The sequence below is a fragment of the Hemicordylus capensis genome, chromosome 10 (assembly GCF_027244095.1).
Source record: "Hemicordylus capensis ecotype Gifberg chromosome 10, rHemCap1.1.pri, whole genome shotgun sequence".
NCBI classification, from domain to species: Eukaryota; Metazoa; Chordata; class Lepidosauria; order Squamata; family Cordylidae; genus Hemicordylus; species Hemicordylus capensis.
In genome coordinates, this window is record NC_069666.1 from 3,046,084 (window position 1) to 3,062,739 (window position 16,656).

The 16,656-nt window shown below is 47.1% G+C and overlaps 1 protein-coding gene across 4 annotated transcripts; it reads left to right on the forward strand.

Moving 5' to 3' along the window:
• The first annotated feature begins 73 nt into the window (after positions 1-73).
• Positions 74-16,458, forward strand: SPG21 (SPG21 abhydrolase domain containing, maspardin). 4 transcript variants are annotated; one of them, XM_053272004.1, is made up of 9 exons: positions 74-252; positions 4,258-4,351; positions 10,309-10,470; positions 11,016-11,096; positions 11,695-11,840; positions 12,479-12,587; positions 12,793-12,900; positions 14,338-14,478; positions 15,762-16,458. In XM_053272004.1, the coding sequence occupies exons 2-9, from the start codon at positions 4,289-4,291 to the stop codon at positions 15,882-15,884; spliced, it is 933 nt and encodes a 310-aa protein (XP_053127979.1). In that variant the 5' UTR covers positions 74-252; positions 4,258-4,288; the 3' UTR covers positions 15,885-16,458. The 4 variants fall into 4 exon arrangements, with proteins under 4 accessions (XP_053127979.1, XP_053127978.1, XP_053127977.1 ...); XM_053272003.1 differs by lacking the exon at positions 74-252 and adding an exon at positions 546-716; XM_053272002.1 differs by lacking the exon at positions 74-252 and adding an exon at positions 548-963.
• Positions 16,459-16,656: the final 198 nt, after the last annotated feature.

Below are 16,656 nucleotides of genomic sequence, written 5' to 3' on the forward strand. Positions count from 1 at the left end.
CTGGGGCGCGCGGGCCTGACGGGAAAGGTAGTCAGTCTGTCTGTCTTGTCTGTCTGTCGTCCGTCTTGGCCCGACGAGGCAAGGGTGGTTAAGCCCAGGGGTGGCTGCTGCCACAGGAGGAGGACCTAATAGGGCTCCATGCCTTTCACGGGGCCGTGGCTCAGTGGAAGAACAGCGGAAGGTCCTCAGGTGGTTCACTCCCTGGCAGCATCTCCAGCTAGACCTGGGAGGGACCTCGGGCAGCCGCTGCCAGTTAGTGCCAATCAATCAATAAACTTTATTATAATAATATAAACTTTAATAAACAGTCACTGCCCACAGTACTGAGCTAGATGGAGCACGGGTCTGACTCGCGGCGTAAGGCTCAGCTTCCTTGAAGGGGCCGTTAAAAAAACACGCAACCGAAGGTTTCTGAAGCAGACCACTGGATATGTTCCTCTGGTATTTTGCTTGGGTTTTTATCTCTACGTCCTCCCTGCCTCCTCCTCCTCCTGGCTTTCAGAGCCTTCCATAGAGCCCGCCCTCTGAGAGTGTGACGTCAGGAGATTGGCGTCTACCTTTGGTCCCCGCCTAGCGGCGCCGCGAGACTGGGAAGCGCTGCTCCGCCGGAGGTGGACTCAGCGGCGGCGGTTGGGAAGGTACCACTGAGGCGGGGAGGAGGGGACGCCCACTCCGCTCTCCCTCCTTCCCCCCCCCTCGCGGCTCAAGAAGAACCGGTAGGAACGGGACGCCGGAAGGCGAGTCCCCCTACTCCCGGACCTCAGTGGAGGAGCCATCCGAGGGAGGAAGGGAGGGGCTCCTCCGAGGTGGGCCAGTCTGGGCGGCCCCGCCAGGTGGAGGGGGGTCCTTGGGACCCCACCAATCTAAGGGGGCGGGTCTGGCAAGGAGGGTGCCCTGGAGCCCCCCAAGGAAGTGGGGCTGCGCGATACCCATAATAATAACAGCAACAAGAGCATTTTAAAGGTAACTTTTTTACAAGCCGTTGTTCTAAAACCAGCTCAGAGCATTCTGTCCTCTGCTATTATGAAACAGTATTGTGAAATAATATATGAAATAATATTATGAAACAATATAGTTTTAGAGTAACAGATGATAGACGAGTCTGTTAACAAATGAAATAAACAGCGAGTTTCAGAATTGCCTTGGAATAAATCTCTTTGAGAGTGCTTTTGTCAAAAATATGATTTTTAAAATGATGATAAAAGTATGATAAAAACAAATATGATAAATAAAAAAGAGGCATATGCATATGAACTACCATTCTTAATCAGAATGTTTATATACTATTTTTTAACAAAAAAATGTGACTTATTCCCATGATGATACCAGTTCTGAAACTTCCTGTTTACTCAAGACAGCTAAATGACTGTAAGAGGAATATTTCTATTTATCCATCATGTGTTTAGTTTATAAACATTTGTAATCGTAGTTTGTAGTATTTAGATTATCTTTTAGCCTATTGCAACTGTTGTTTTTAAAACCTGTTCAGAGCCTGCTATGTTTTGCCCTTCTAAGATAAGAATGTTTATATATTGCTTTGCAACATAAATGCTAACCGCGCAGTTGATTCTAAGATGATAATTCTGAATCTTCCTAGTTAGTTCTTATTCAGCAAGATGGTTGGGTGGAGGGTAACCTCACTGCGGGAGTGGGGGCCGCCAAATGGGTAAGTACAAAGGTTGGTTTCGTTTTGTGGTAGTGTGGGATGGTTCCCTCTTAACAGGGTTTCCTGGATGTTGATGACTACAACTCCCAGCATCCCCAGCTGCAGTGGCCTTTGGCTGGGGATTCTGGGAGTTGTAGTCAACAACTTCTGGGAATCCCTGTTAAAGGGCAAACCGGTGGGACCTGGGAGATTATCAAGGGTAGCTGAAAGATTCAAAATTCTGGATAATGGAGGCAGAGAGGTGAGGTCTAGGGCCAAATGAGAATTAAAGTTGGGAGAGGTGGACTCCTGAAAGTTATAGGAATTACAAAGGAGGAGTGCTATGATGTGAGGATCTGGAGCCTCAGAAAAGGTGGGTGTGGTTTTATCCAAGGACTTCAGAAAAGGATATCTTCTCGACTCTTGAGTTTGTAAGTCTGGGTCCCCAAGGGCTTTGGCCCATGTGTTGCAAAATTGGGTTGTTTGCTACCTTTATTCCTTATTGTTCCCAAAGTGACTTGTAATGCACAGGGGGCTGATGGAAGAGTGTTGGGGCCTACAATGATGGAGCTAAGGGTTGGTCTGGATGTCTCTAGTGCTGCAGTTCTGTTGATCATCAAGCATAGCTAGGGGATGATAGAAATGAGGTTTTGGCCCATGCAGGGCCATCACTTGTGGGGTGGCCCATGGGACTCTGGCCCCCAATTAGAGTTTAGAGTCCTGAAATCTCATTGACCATCTTTTGGGGGTCAGTGGGGGGTGAGTGGTTCCAGCAAAAGGTGTTCTAGCCCTCAATACAGCACTTGTCTCCTCCAGTTTAAGTATCAAAGGAGGGTGGGCTGTGGGCCCAGGGCCTAGGCCTTTTAAGTACCTAATGATGCCCCTGGGTTCACATCTTGAGGCTCTCATCCAGTTCTGTGCTTTGGTACATTTGCGGTTGTAGGGCTGCTGGGGTTGTACTGAGAAAGCAGCGAGTGCATATTCTAAAGTATATCAAACCCCAAAAAGAAAGGGTCATTGTGCCTCTTGGCTGAGCCTCCTGCTTTAAAATTATGTTGAATCTCTATAGATGATTAGAATATAGGCAGCCTAACCTGTTCCTGGCGGGAGTCGGAGATATCCCTTGAAAGGGATAAGGTCCAAAATAATCCTGTGTTGTAAGGCTGAAGGCCTTTAGCATGGCATGGCAACAAGACTGAATAGCTAACTCCCCTTCATTCCATTCTTAGGGGATCAACAGGGGATTTATAGCCAGAGCAGGAAGAGGAAATAATCCTTGACCTGCAGTGTGTGTTTCAAATGGTTTTTCCTCTTTCTATTTCCCAGCTCCAGTTAGCACACCTGATCTTGTGGAAAGCAATGTTTGGGGTCTCAGTGGTGATTTTAATTAAGAGATGCTGCCTGCTTTTCCCCAAATGGATTGGGATCAGGTTCCCCTTCGGAATCTGTGGGCTTAGTTCTGTAAGCGGTCTGATATCACAGTGCTGACTGTACCTACCAAGGTTTTGGGGTTCAGTGTAGGGCTCTAGACTTATTACGGAGTTGTTTTGAGGCATATCAGTAGAGGGGCGCTCAAAAGTGGATCAGCTCCTGTTGATATTGCATTCAGCTGCGGGCTGCAGATTCTCACTGGTGTTATTCAGTCTGAATGAAGTGGCTGAATGAGAGGTGGAGATAGCTGCTCTTGAAGAGAATGGAGTTATTCTGTTAGTTGTACCCCTTAGAGAAGGAGATGCTTCCTCTTTCTGAAGCATGTCTTGATGGTTTTGGCAGCCTGTGTTCCCCATGAGCATCTGTCATGGGTGTAACAAGACACATATTAACATGGATCACTTGGAATGTGCTTTAAAAGCGAAGGCCTGTTTCCTGAAAGCTCTATTTCCAAATCAGTACAGTGTATGAACAGTGTATATATTTTTAAAAATCACTCTTGATTGGCATGCTGGATTCTGAGTTTGACCTCTGAATGTTTGCAGCATTTGGAGAGGCAGGTTGTTGTTGTTTTTCCAAAGGAGAAGGGAAAGGAACTTGCAAGCCACGAGGAAAGCAGAAAAGTTCTAATTGCACCTCCCTGGTCACAGAGCTAAGACAGGTGCTTGGAGTTGGATTCTCAGGCAAACCCACACTATAGACCAGACCCAAGTGCATAGTGCTGATTTAATGTTAAGGCCTCTTCTGCAGTACCGTTTCCCTTAATATTGCTGTTTGCCAGTCTCTGACACACAATCCTAACCCAAATGTGCTTATACTGGCTGGCTTTTATATTACATGGAGAACAGCAACAATCATCTGTCTTCTCTTATGCGCAGTTGTCCTTCCTCTATCCGGGATGTATTTTTGGAAGGCAGTTGGCCTCTGGGCTCCCAGACCTAAAAACAAATGGTTGGTTGCCTCCTATTTAAATGCCCACTCCCCCCCCCCACCCCCTTCCCCACCCATTCCTGAACATTTCTACATGTTTTATAACTGGCACAAAGTTTAAAAAACAACCACGCAGAAGAAGAGGAAGAATAATCAACTGTTTGAAGTTGAAAGTTTCCCTTGCATACACATCTGTCTTTTTGGTTTGGACTTCCGTACTTTGTCTGAAACATTCTCTTTGTGTGTTTCAGGTTTTTCTTCTCTTGGCTTCGTCTTACCATCATGGGAGAGATTAAAATCTCTCCCGACTATAACTGGTTCAGAAGTACAGTTCCTCTTAAAAAGGTAGGTCCAGCCCTTAATTCACCGCCTGATGCAGAGCCAGCCCGAGGGCATGTATAGGAGGGAGATCTTAAGGCTGCTGCCAAAGCACCTCTACTGTAAACTGGGAGCACGGCAAGCAAGCATGCCTGGAGAAGAACCTGATCCCTAGACAGCTGCATTCTGTCCATCCGTGTGTGGAGTTTGGTGCAGTGTTCCTGTGTGGTCTGTGGCTTCTGTGTAGGCCCCGTGATTCTCCCTGCTTTGCCATGAGGATCCTTCTCTGGACCATTCCAAGAATTGAGAGCAGTGATCCTCAGCATTTGAGCTCCAACCAGATCCGCTTGTATTCTTCAGAAGAATTGCACTGTAGAGAGATGATGGCTGTTGTGTAGAGTATTTGAAAAGTCCTCCTTCCAGGAAGGTTCATCTGTCCTTCCTTCCTGCAGCCCACACTGGGCTGTTGTAATTCTTCCTCTGCCTCCCCCACATCGAGGACTGAGCACAAGCCACGTGAGGCTTACAAAGAGATGTTATAGATGATGTTGCAGAACTATTTTATTTATTCATTCATTCATTCAGTTTCTATACCACCCTCCCAAAATTGGCTCAGGGCGGTTCACAAAAAGCTGTATGGTCCACTGCATTGCAAGATAGCAGTTTGGTGGGGCTCAACTGAGGAAAGCATCTGCTGCATGTCCACAAAAAGGTGGGGGAGAGGGAGCTTTCTGCAAGGCAATGTTTTTTGGATCACACGTTGTCTTGAGTAACTCTGTGTTTGTGCACCACATGGCACCCACACAAAGGGAGGGTCATATGAAGAGACTTGTGGGAACTTGCCTTCTGTGAGGAGAGTTCTGCTCCAAGCCCAGCGGGGAGTGTGACTGGAGTGAATCGTATAGCAGGCTTTGGAGGTGCTTCTGCCCAAGGCAGCATCCGTCCCCCTTAGTCTTAAATGAGCCTGTGTGTTGAGGAGGCTTTCTTTGGGCTGAAAAGCTCTGGCTCTTCCTCTTCAAGATTTTGTTGAGCACACTGAACTGCAATAATGCAAATAACTCCTACGTAGTGGAACAACCACAGCAGCAGTGTTGGGAGCACGGGGCCAGTGTTCTCTCAGATCATGAGTATTTTTTTTTTAAAAAAACCTGGGTGACGGAGTTCGCTGTGGTGAACTGGGCTGGCCAGGCATCACGAGACTTGCACTTGGGCAGCCCCTCAGCTGCAGTGTGAAGGCAAAGGGCCTCTGGCCTTCCTTCAGCACTCTCATGTGGTTTGTGCTCTCCCCTGAGAGATGTGTGGCGGAGAGAGAATGAACCAGCTCGCTGCAAAGCGGAAGAGGTCTTGAAAGCAGGACTTGCTTGGTGCCTCGTGCAAACGAAGCATAGGCGACTAGAGCCCAGGGGGACCTATATGGACAGCAGCGTGCCTGTGCCGCCTTATCTTCATTGGAATTTCCAAACTGGCCATCTTGCATTCTAGGCGAGTTTCCCTGGATGCTTAATCTTTGCTCTCTTTTAAAGGTCCTGCTTTGGTTTGAAACCAAAGAGCTTCTCTCTAGGCTTCATGAACATGGAAGGATGTTGGAGAGGCATTTCCATGCTGTACCTCTGCCCCCAATGACTTCTGTGCCGGAATCCCCTCCCTCGCAGTCTCTGTTCGGGGACCTCTTTCTCTTCAGTTTTAGGAATGCTTTGGGATTGAAGTTTAATGTGTTTCTATGAGGAGAGAGAGAAATGGCCACAGTGCCCTGGAGAAAAGGCTCTAAGATTTTTCTCCCACCCCCAGTCTTAATCTGGCTATGCCTAAATATGTTAAGGCCTTTCCTGCTCTCGATGCCCCAACTAAATTTGAGTTTCTTCCTTTGAAGAAGCCCATTAGAGGGCTTTCTCTAAACCTGATCCTTGATCCTTTATTTTGTCTCTGTTTTAAGGGAAGCCAAATGCTGTTGACAATTGTTCGTCTAGTTGCAAAGGATCACTGAAGGCTGCTCCTTTTGTAAGCACAGAAATATTTGCTTTCCTTGGCTCAGATTCCAGCTCAGAGAACGTTTGGGGATTTTTTTAACATTAACCCTTCAGGTGAAATGTGCTTAGCGATCAAAAAATGTAGTCCACATGTTGTGCATACCCCTGCTTATACAGGCTGCACATGCTAAGGCTGTGTTGACAAGCATCCCCACGGCTCCCTTGGTTTTGGGAGAATCCTTTTGCTATGGGGTTAATGAGCTCCCAAAGCGAGCCGGTTCGTTATATGTGCCTGGGAAGCAAGTATGTCCCTGTGCTTTAAAGAATGGTGGGAGGTCAGGAATCCAGGGCTCTAGTCTTCGTTCTGTTCAGGATTTCCTGTGTGGTTCCCCCCCAGCCTAACGGTGATATCTTGTGAAATGCTGAAGAAGCCATGGTCAGGCAGGGAGGAGTGTACAGCTTCCAAGCCTGAGAGGGGTTTCAAAAGCCAGAACCTGGCTGCTTTGCCCCTTCAGGGCAGTCCTGTATCTGTATGTCCAGATGTAAGTCCCACTGCATTCAGTGGGGTTTACTCTCAAGTAAGTGTGAATAGGATTGCAGCCTTAGTCCTTGATCTCCTGCTGTGCCTCCTTAGGGACAATTTCCTGCTCCTGTCCTGTCGAGAGGAGGTCATGGGTTTTCCTCGCAGTTGTTCTGGGCTTGGAAGTTCAGCAGAACGGCGAGGACAGTCCTCTCCCCAGAAGATTCTGATCCCAATAAAACACTCTCTGCCTCACAAGGGACCTGTGTGGTGGTGTTAGCACTGGGGGCAGGTCCGAGTAACTGCTAGATTTTCTTCTTTAAAAAAAAAAAAAAAGGCTAGAAAACCAGCACTGTTGTTTCTTTGCCCTGGCAGCCTTCTGTGCAACCTGAAATCTGCTTTGCATCTCACAGGGTCTAATTCAGTGCTGTACAGCTCCAGCTATGTTTCGACTACACCTCTCATCGTCCTCAGCCATGGTGGCTAGTAGTCGGGATGATGGGTGTTGTAGTCCAACACCTGCAGGAGGCCTTGGCCTAATCCAGGTCTGCCTAAAATCTCCTACACCCCCCTCTGAAGGTCATGACAAACGGTTGGTTGGCTTTGGGACTTCCGCTTCATGCCTTCTGTTTCCTCTCCCTCCCCTCCCTCCACCCCCGACCCCAGTCCTTGTTTTTCTCAACATCCAGCTTGATTTCTAGAGGATTCAAAAGCTTGCTGATGACTCTGTGACATTTTTAGTCATTTTAGTCCCAATCAAGGTCTTGTCCTACTATGACTCGGGTTCTCTCACCCCCGTGGCACCAACATGATTACCCTTCAACTTTTGTATGCTGAGCAATGTTCTTTTTCTATATGTGAGAACTGGAATTAAGGCTGTTTGAGGATTCTGTTGGCTTCTGGATTCTTTGCATAGTAGCCTTGCTTTGGATTCAGGGTCGCGCGGTGGGTGGGTGGTGAGCTGGGCAATCTTTCCTAGGAGCATGTGACTTTTCACATGCTCCTGCAAGTACAGCTTGTATTGTGAACTGCAGATGTCTAGGCAGACATGTCTGAGGGTTTGCAAGGTGCTTTCCTTTTAATGCCAACCGAAGGGTTACTAGTCTGAAGGCTGTAGACCACCTCCAGCCTCAGAGGCAAGATACCTCTAAATACTAGTTGCAGGGGAGTAGCAGTAGGAGAGAGGGCATGCCCTCCCCTCTTGCCTTTGGGCTTCCCAGAGGTATCTGGTGGGCCACTGTGGGAAACAGGATGCTGGACTAGATGGGCTTCCTTGGGCCTGATGTAGCAGAGCTTTTCTTATGGGTTATGCAGTCGAAGCAGAGGGGAAACAAAATCCTTGCTGCTATTAAAGTTGCACAGGATCCAAGTGGACACACACACACACACGACATTGGATGCCACCTACTGCCACTGAAACTAATGAGGTCTTTTCACTGGCTGGCATCCAGACGAAGTTACCCAACAGTACGGCTCAGGACAGAGTTGTTCCAAAGGACTACTGAAAGTCAGTAGGGCCACTCAGGAGGAATGGTCAGCCACTGACTCTGGCAGAGTTGAGGGTCACCCTGCTCTGCCCCCCCCCCCCATTATTCCAGTTTTCGTGAGCACTGTATTGAGTAAGCACTGTGAGCCTTTGTGGCTGGGGATGGTGGGAGTTGTAGTCCAGCAATGTCTGGTGACCCAAGATTGAAAACCCGGCTCTTAAATAGTGGTAAGAGGCATTCTAGTGTCGTTTTCATTGCAGACCTAGAGACAGAAGGTGGCTGCATGTTGCATCCTGTGACCCTACTAGAGCAGAAGCACTCCTCCCCGCCCACAGGGTGCTTCTGGTCTCATGCTTCGGCGATGCCGTGAGGCAGACAGGCTGACTGCTGGATGTCTGAGGTTTGCTTGTATCTATTATGCGAGGGCTGGCTCTGTTCCAAAGTAAAATGTCTTGAAGCTCACATGGCAGACCTCCATGCTTGTGTTTGGACGCTAGGCATACCCAACCTTTGCACTGGGCATGTTTGACCTTTCTGTGTCCTGAGCTGCTGTTCAGAAAACAGGGAACTTGGATTCCAGACTCTGTCAGTCGGACGGGGCTAGCGGCAGTTGTGTCAAAGGCAGGGGAAGAAAATGGCTTTTAAAAAATGGTTTGTTAGCTTGTTTGGAGTCTGGTCTCCAGCTGTCTTTACAAGGTATAATTATATAACATCTCTGACTCTTGTAAGATATGCATCATTATGTATGTTGCTAGTGCACGATACCTCCTATCGCTAAACTGTGCGGCTTTGTTGTGGAGCTGGTTTCAGACAGAAGAGCAGCTGATGAGATTTCGCCATTGCATTTCTTTCTTCAGCAATGTGTTAGGTAGGCAATGCAAACATTAGGAGGTATGCGTTGAGATTGCATTTAAAGGGCTGTATCATTGGCAACATGAAGTAATGAATGGATGCAGCTTTCTGTTAGCAAATTGCTTCACTGTCCTTGAAGACAAGTTGTGGGCAGGGACCTTAACACTTGCAAGACGAGTATACAGAATGTAGAGTAAAACATTTCACAAAAAGTGTTTTGAAGCCTGTACGGAAATGGTGAGCCACCTAATGGCACAGCAGGGATGGCTTGACTAGCAAGCCAGAGGTTGCCGGTTCGAATTCCTGCTGGTCTGTTTTTCAGACAATGGGAAACCCCTATATCGGGCAGCAGCGATATAGGAAGATGCTGAAAGGCATCATCTCGTACTGCACGGGAGATGGCAATGGTAAACTCCTACTGTATTCTACCAAAGACAGCCATAGGGCTTTGTGGTCGCCAGGATTCGACATTGACTCGATGGTGCACTTTACCTTTACTGAAATGGTGGTAGTTCTGACATAAATGGCCCCTCCCCTTGCTTTTTGGTATGGTAACCCTGTCTTGTGAACACTTCAGCACCTGTTGTGATCACCCCCATGTCTGAGATCACACTCACTCCAGAACACTTCCTGGATATGGCGAGCCATGATCTTGTGTTAGATATGAGCAGCGTTCCCTCTAACAGGGATTCCCAGATGTTGTTGACTACAACTCCCAGAATCCCCAAGCAAAAGCCATTGCAGCTGGGGATTCTGGGAGCTGTAGTCAACAACATCTGGGAATCCCCGTTGCAGGGAACACTGGATATGAGTATTGTATGGTGGTTTCCCCACAGTGCTTTGCTACAAAATGACCATCTTGTGAAAACAAACAAGAATTGCAGGTAGCTGTATTGGTCCACTTGAAAAAACCCAGAACCCTAATTGGGCAGCTAGTACTACTGTTAGGACTATTTATTCATATATTTGGGATTAAAATGTCCAAAAACATTGACCAAGTGCTTTCCAGGATCTTTTTTCCAGGTTGGATGTTAAATAAAAGAGCAGTGTTTGTGACAGTGTTAAGACTGAGTGCAGGCCTAAAGGCTAACCCCTAAGTGGCTGCAGAGAAGGACTGTTAGATAAAGATCACCTTTTGTTCTCTGAATTGTCTTCCAGATTATAGTAGACGACGATGACAGTAAAGTTTGGTCACTCTATGATGCAGGACCCCGGACTATCAGGTGCCCCCTTATCTTTCTCCCTCCTGTCAGTGGGACTGCAGATGTCTTCTTTCAGCAAATTTTAGCCCTGTCTGGATGGGGCTACAGAGTCATTGCTGTGAGTATCTTCAGCACAGCCATGGAATTCTCACTTTCTCCCCCAGTGTAGTGGTCTTGTGGTAGCCAGCATGACTTGTCCCCTTAGCTAAGCCAGGTCTGCCCTGGTTGCATTTGAATGGGAGACTAGAAGTGTGAGCACTGGAAGATATTCCCCTTAGGGGATGTGGCCGCTCTGGGAAGAGCACCTGCCTGCTTGCGTGTAGAAGGTTCCAAGTTCCCTTCCTGGCAGCATCTCCAAGGTAGGGCTGAGAAAGAGACTCCTGCCTGCAGCCTTGGAGAAGTTTCTGCCAGTCTTTGTTGACCGGGCTTAGGGCCCTGGTCAGCTTAGGGGCTTAGGGCCCTGGTCAACTGTGTTTGAACTACAACTCCCATAATCCCCAGCCATAGTGGCTAGTAGTCAAGGATTCTGGGAATTGTAGGCCAACATCTGCAGGAGGGCTGGACCAATTGTCTGGCTTCCTATGTTCCTATCCTTTGTAAATGTGTTGGGATTTGATCTTCCCTTAAGATGTGATCTTAACCTTCCTTTTCTTATTATTTTAGCTACAGTATCCAGTCTACTGGGATCTTTTTGAGTTCTGCGATGGATTCAGGAAATTATTAGACCATCTCCAGCTGGATAAAGTTAGTGCCCTGAGATTGACAAATAGGCTGTGCTTACAATAAAAATGTTAGGTAAAAAGCCTAGAGTTTATTAAGACATAATGTTCAGTGCTCCAACAAAGTGAGAGATCACTGCCGTCATTTTCTTTGGATTAATCTTTGTCACTGTTTTTGGGACCACTTTACATTAAGGAACGTCTTATGGCTTCTGTTAAATTTGGTTGATCTTAATCATAACAGATCTGCAAAATTAAACTAGCTTATAATAGTTGATGCAGTAAGAACATAAGACCAGCCCTGCTGGATGAGGCCCAAGGAAGCCCATCTAGTCCAGCATCCTGTTTCACACAGTGGCCCACCAGATGCCATTGGGAGCCTACAGGCAGAAGCTGAGGGCATGGCTGTTAATCTGTTTTAAATGCTTTAATTGTTAGTGGTTTTACGCTGTTTTAAAATTGTTCTGTAATGGTTGTTTTTATAAGGATTGATTTGTGGGTTTTATTTTTACTGTTGTGCACTGCCCAGAGCCGTTTGGATGTGGCGCTATAAGTGTGATAAATTAAAAAAAAATATATTTGCAACATATTTCTCAGACCTCTCATTTGCATTTTTAAATCAGGTTCACCTCTTTGGTGCTTCTTTGGGAGGCTTCCTTGCCCAGAAGTTTGCGGAGTACACCCATAAATCTCCCCGAGTTCAGTCTCTAATTCTGTGCAACTCTTTCAGCGACACTTCAATCTTCAACCAAACATGGACAGCAAACAGGTGAGACTCAGACTAAACAAGGCGGGGGGCGTAGTTGGAGTGTGAAAGTCATGCCCCGCTGGTGGACCTTTGGATTAGTAGCAAATGCACCTTGGCCTTTGCTTTGCAAAGCTGTTTTTTTTTTCCCCCTTAAAAAAAAAAAAATCCACAGTTATGTTAACAAGTTAAAACATGGTGTGCCCAGGTGGTGCTTTTCCCCTCGCACACCTGGCTGAATTCAGAGCTTGATTTTTTTAAGCCAAAGTTTGCTATGATGTCCACATTTTAATCCTGGTTTTGAGTGACTTCTAAAGCCAGTTTCCTGGTTTGAATTTCACAGGGAAACTCTGGTTTAACAAACCAGGAAGTTCTGAATTGATCCGGGTGCTTGAGGGGAGGAGGGAACACGTGGACACACTCTTGGCTCATTCCCATCCAACAAACCCGCTCCTCTGAACCTGGCCAAACAGTTACTTGCGGTTTACAAGCCCCAAATGAAATCAAATTAAAACTGAGCATTTAATACCATTTTGTTGTGCTAATTTTTGCAAAAAACAGGCTTGTCCAAAGTGTTCTTTAATCTAGTACTAATCTGGTTCTTCTCCTAGAGGCAGATCTATCCTTAAACTGTCTTTTATTCCTCAAATTCTTTTCCCCAGCTTCTGGCTACTGCCTGCCTTTATGCTGAAGAAAATTGTTCTTGGGAACTTTGCATCTGGTCCTGTAGACCCAGAGATGGCCGATGGAATCGATTTCATGGTTGATAGGGTGAGGCTTTCCAACTGTTGGAAATGAATGACTGAGAGTGGTTTGTAAAGCTTGCATGCTGAAAACACCCTTAATAGTTGGTGAAAACACACAAGACAGGACAAACAAGTTTTATCATGTGCCCAAGGTAATCCTGGCTTTGTTGCCACATTTGCAAGTTAAACCAACTGAATAATTTTAGAACTTTTTGTTTCCCCCCTGAAAGCTGGAAAGCCTGGGCCAAAGTGAACTTGCTTCAAGACTTACCCTCAATTGCCAGAATTCCTATGTGGAACCTCATAAAATCCGAGACATTCCTGTCACTATCATGGATGTAAGTAACCCATTTCTCATTACTCTGGCGATGTGGGGTTGGGGAAAGAGCACCTCTTGAGCATATTCCAAAGGTGATGCCGGGTCTTATTAAAGGATAACATGTAAGGGTTTAGAAGAGCTTGCAAATACAGCTGTGCCACCATATAGTTTCTCTTCAGCAGTTCCAAGAGGCTGGTACTCCTGGCAACAGATGCCATTGGAGTAGGTTCGTTTTGGCCTACACAACACATAATCAACTTGTGGAATTCTCTGCCACAAGACGTGGTGACAGCCAACAACCTGGATGGCTTTAAGAGGGGTTTGGATAACTTCCTGGAGGAGAGGTCTATCAACAGCTACTAGCCGGAGGGCTATAGGCCACCTCCAGCCTCAAAGGCAGGATGCCTCTGAGTACCAGTTGTAGGGGAGCAACAGCTGCTGTTCTTATGGCCAGTTTTGTAGTAGTAAGCAAGGTGACTTGTGGAAACTGAATTTGCTGAGCATTGCATCAGTCTCCAGAAGAGGGCGTGCTTGCAGAGACAGAACCAAGAACAGCTCTGGCATTAATGTCATTGATTGATTAAGTGCTGTCAAGTTGATATCGACTCTTAGTGATCACATAGATAGATTCTCTCCAGGAAGATCTGTCTTCAACTTGGCCTTGAAAGTCTCTCAGTGGCGCATTCATTGCTGTCATAATTTCATCATCTTCTATGCCATAGCACACCTAAAGCTAGTGCAGAAGGGAGCTTAGAATGAAGTGAGGGCAACCTTTGGCCCTCTAAGCCAGGGGTCCTCAACGTTGGGCCCCCAGATGTTAGTGGACTTCAACTCCCATAATCCCAAGCCCCAGTGGCCTTTGGTTGGGTGCCCTGCCCTGATTTTCCAGCTATTATGCTTATCTGTCTGGTAGTGACCTGTTTTGGGGGGACATGGCTGGAAGCCATGGAAGAGGGTGCACCTGGCTATGTTGAACACAGGCACTCTTCCAAAACCATGGGGCTATGCATACATAGCAGCATCTATTCAAACTGAACTCCACAACCATAGGAACATAGGAAGCTGCCTTATACTGAGTCAAGCCCTTGGTCCATCTAGCTCAGTATTGTCTACACTGATTGGCAGCAGCTCTCCAAGGCTTTAGGCAGGATTCTTTCCCAGCCCTACCTGGAGATGCTGCCAAGGATTGAACCGGGGACCTTCTGCATGCAAAGCAGATGTTCAGCCACTGAGCTACGGCCCCAGAATATCTTACAGCCAACAGCACTTGCGTACAGTCACTCATCCAAATGCAAACAAGGGTGGCCCCTGCTTAGCAAAGACAACAATTCATGCTGGCTCCCACAAGACTAAACTCTCCCCCAAACTACTGACAAAGAAACACCCGAGACTTCCACATCAGACTGCATGGTATTTGCAGAAGGTTTCTAGTAACGACTGACTGCTCCTTTTCTAGGTGTTTGACCAGAGCGCTCTTTCAACTGAAGCCAAGGAAGAAATGTATAAGTTGTACCCCAATGCCAGGAGAGCCCACCTCAAGACGGGAGGCAATTTCCCTTACCTCTGCAGAAGCGCTGAAGTCAACCTCTATATCCAAGTAAGTCTGGTGGCGCCAGCATGTGCTGGGAAACCCAGGACGTGGCCTGCACTTTCAGGGAGAAGGGGGCTTGATGCCGGCGCTGTGGTGTTGCATTGTTGAAGGGGCACCAGGTGATTACAGCAGGGATTTGGGATGGGTGGCGGTTAAACTCCCCCCCCCCCCATGTCCTACAGCTCAAGGGAAAATGAGTAAGAAGACTTTCTGTGCTAAAGCAGCCTCCAGTTAACTTTGGGCTGCAGGAGGGGTGGAAAGGTTTTAAGAACCCTGGCCTGCTTTCTCCTCTTCCCTGCCATCTGTAATGGTAACAGAGCTGTCCACCAGACTTGTTCCTTGAAGGTGGAATCCATCTTCAGCGACTGAGAGGTGGTTCAGGTGTATCTACGACGACTATTACAGATAGGCACATAGGAAGCTGTCACATACTGAGTCAGACCATTGGTCTGTCTAGCTCAGTATTGTCTACCCAGACTGGCAGCAGCTTCTCCAAGCTTGCAGGCCGGAGTCTCTCTCAGCCCTATCTTGGAGATGCTGCCAGGGAGAGAACTTGAAACCTAGATGCTCCTTCCCAGAGTGGCTCCATCCTGTGAAGGGATTATCTTCCAGTGCTCACACATCAAGTTGCCCATTCATATGCAGCCAGGGCGGACCCTGCTTAGGTAAGGGGACAAGTCAGGCTGGCTGCCACAAGACCAGCTATAGAATGTGCTTCTCCACACAGCTGCCAGGTCTGGAGAGGTTCCAGAACACGACATATGCGTCTCGTGGTGCACTACAGCACCCCGTGGAGACCAAGGGAAGCTGCTGATGAGCTGCAGCACCTCTTCCTACCACAGTAAAATAAAAGATGGTGCCATAGCTCACTGGTAGAGCTTCCGCTTTGCATGCTGAGGGTCACGAGTCCATTCCCTGGCAGGCTCTCCCAAGTCGGGCTGGGCAAGGCTCCTGCCTGAGACCATGGAGAGCCATTGCCAATTCCAGGGCCATTTGGAAGGAACCAGTGCACTTCCGTGGGTATTCCTTGTCATTCATTTTAGAATGTCCTGCAGGACTTGCATGCTGAGGGTCCCAGGTTAACTTCCTGGCAGCATCTCCAGGTCGGGCTGGGAAAGACCCCTCCCTGTAACCTTGGAGAAGCTGCTGCCAGTCAGTGTTGACTGTCCTGAGCTCAATGGACCAAGGGCCAGTCTCTGTATAAGTCAGGCTTCTCTGCTTCTATGAATACTGTAACTTGTCAGCAAGAGCTTGTTGGAACTACTTTGCCTGTTATCCTGTCCCAACAGATCCACTTACTCCAGTTCCACGGTACCAGATACGCTGCAATTGATCCTTCCATGGTCAGTGCAGAAGAACTAGAAGTCCAGAAAGCCAACCTCCAAGCCAGCAGCGAGCAGGAGCCGCAGTAGTTTCTGGACTCTCACTCTCACCTCATCCGGAGAATCTCTCCCCCGCCCCCCAACTTCCTTTGCAATCACATCTTTCCTATCTGCCTCTTCCTTTTTAACCGGTTAGAACTGTTTCCTTGAGCTCAGCCGGATTGGTTTCATTAAATGAAATGCAACTACAGACGCTTGCTTATGTCACTCCTGACGGGATTAATTTGGGTGATAGAGGTGAAACTGTGGAAGACTCATTTACATTCTCCAAAAAAACCACAAAAAAAACCAAGACAATTTTTGATACCAAAGCCTTCACAATTGTGTTCTTAAAGAGAATGGTCTTTAAAATATAGATATATATCCATGCAGAGTGTGTGTGTGTGTGTAAATATATCATGAGCAAATTACATTATGTATGGAAGTTCATTTAATTTCATTGAATATTTAGTTTCAAAAATGGTTAAAAGTGCCAATGTTGCTATTATTTACATTTCTTTATATACTTTTGCCACTTAGTGACTTCATTTGAGATTCAAGCACTCATTTTTGTATTTGCGATCTGAATAAAAATTTTGAATAAAATTTCAGTTTGAAAGTGGTCCATCATGGTAACTGTTCAGTCTTTGTAGTTGTACACATGGATATTGAACTTCCAGAAACAAAGGCTAGATTCAGACAATCTGGGGTGACCAACCGGAGTCCTGCCAGCTGTTGGAGTACAACTCCCATCATCCCCTGCTGCAATAAATTGTGGCTGGGAATGATGGGAATTGTACTCCCGACAGCAGCTGGGGAACTG

Bases quoted from the DNA above. Each gene is read 5' to 3' on its own strand.
- SPG21 (XM_053272004.1), top strand. From the start codon at position 4,289: ATGGGAGAGATTAAAATCTCTCCCGACTATAACTGGTTCAGAAGTACA. The intron at 10,471-11,015 runs GTGAGTATCTTC...TTATTATTTTAG, and splicing joins GGGGCTACAGAGTCATTGCT to CTACAGTATCCAGTCTACTG. The intron at 14,479-15,761 runs GTAAGTCTGGTG...CTGTCCCAACAG, and splicing joins AAGTCAACCTCTATATCCAA to ATCCACTTACTCCAGTTCCA.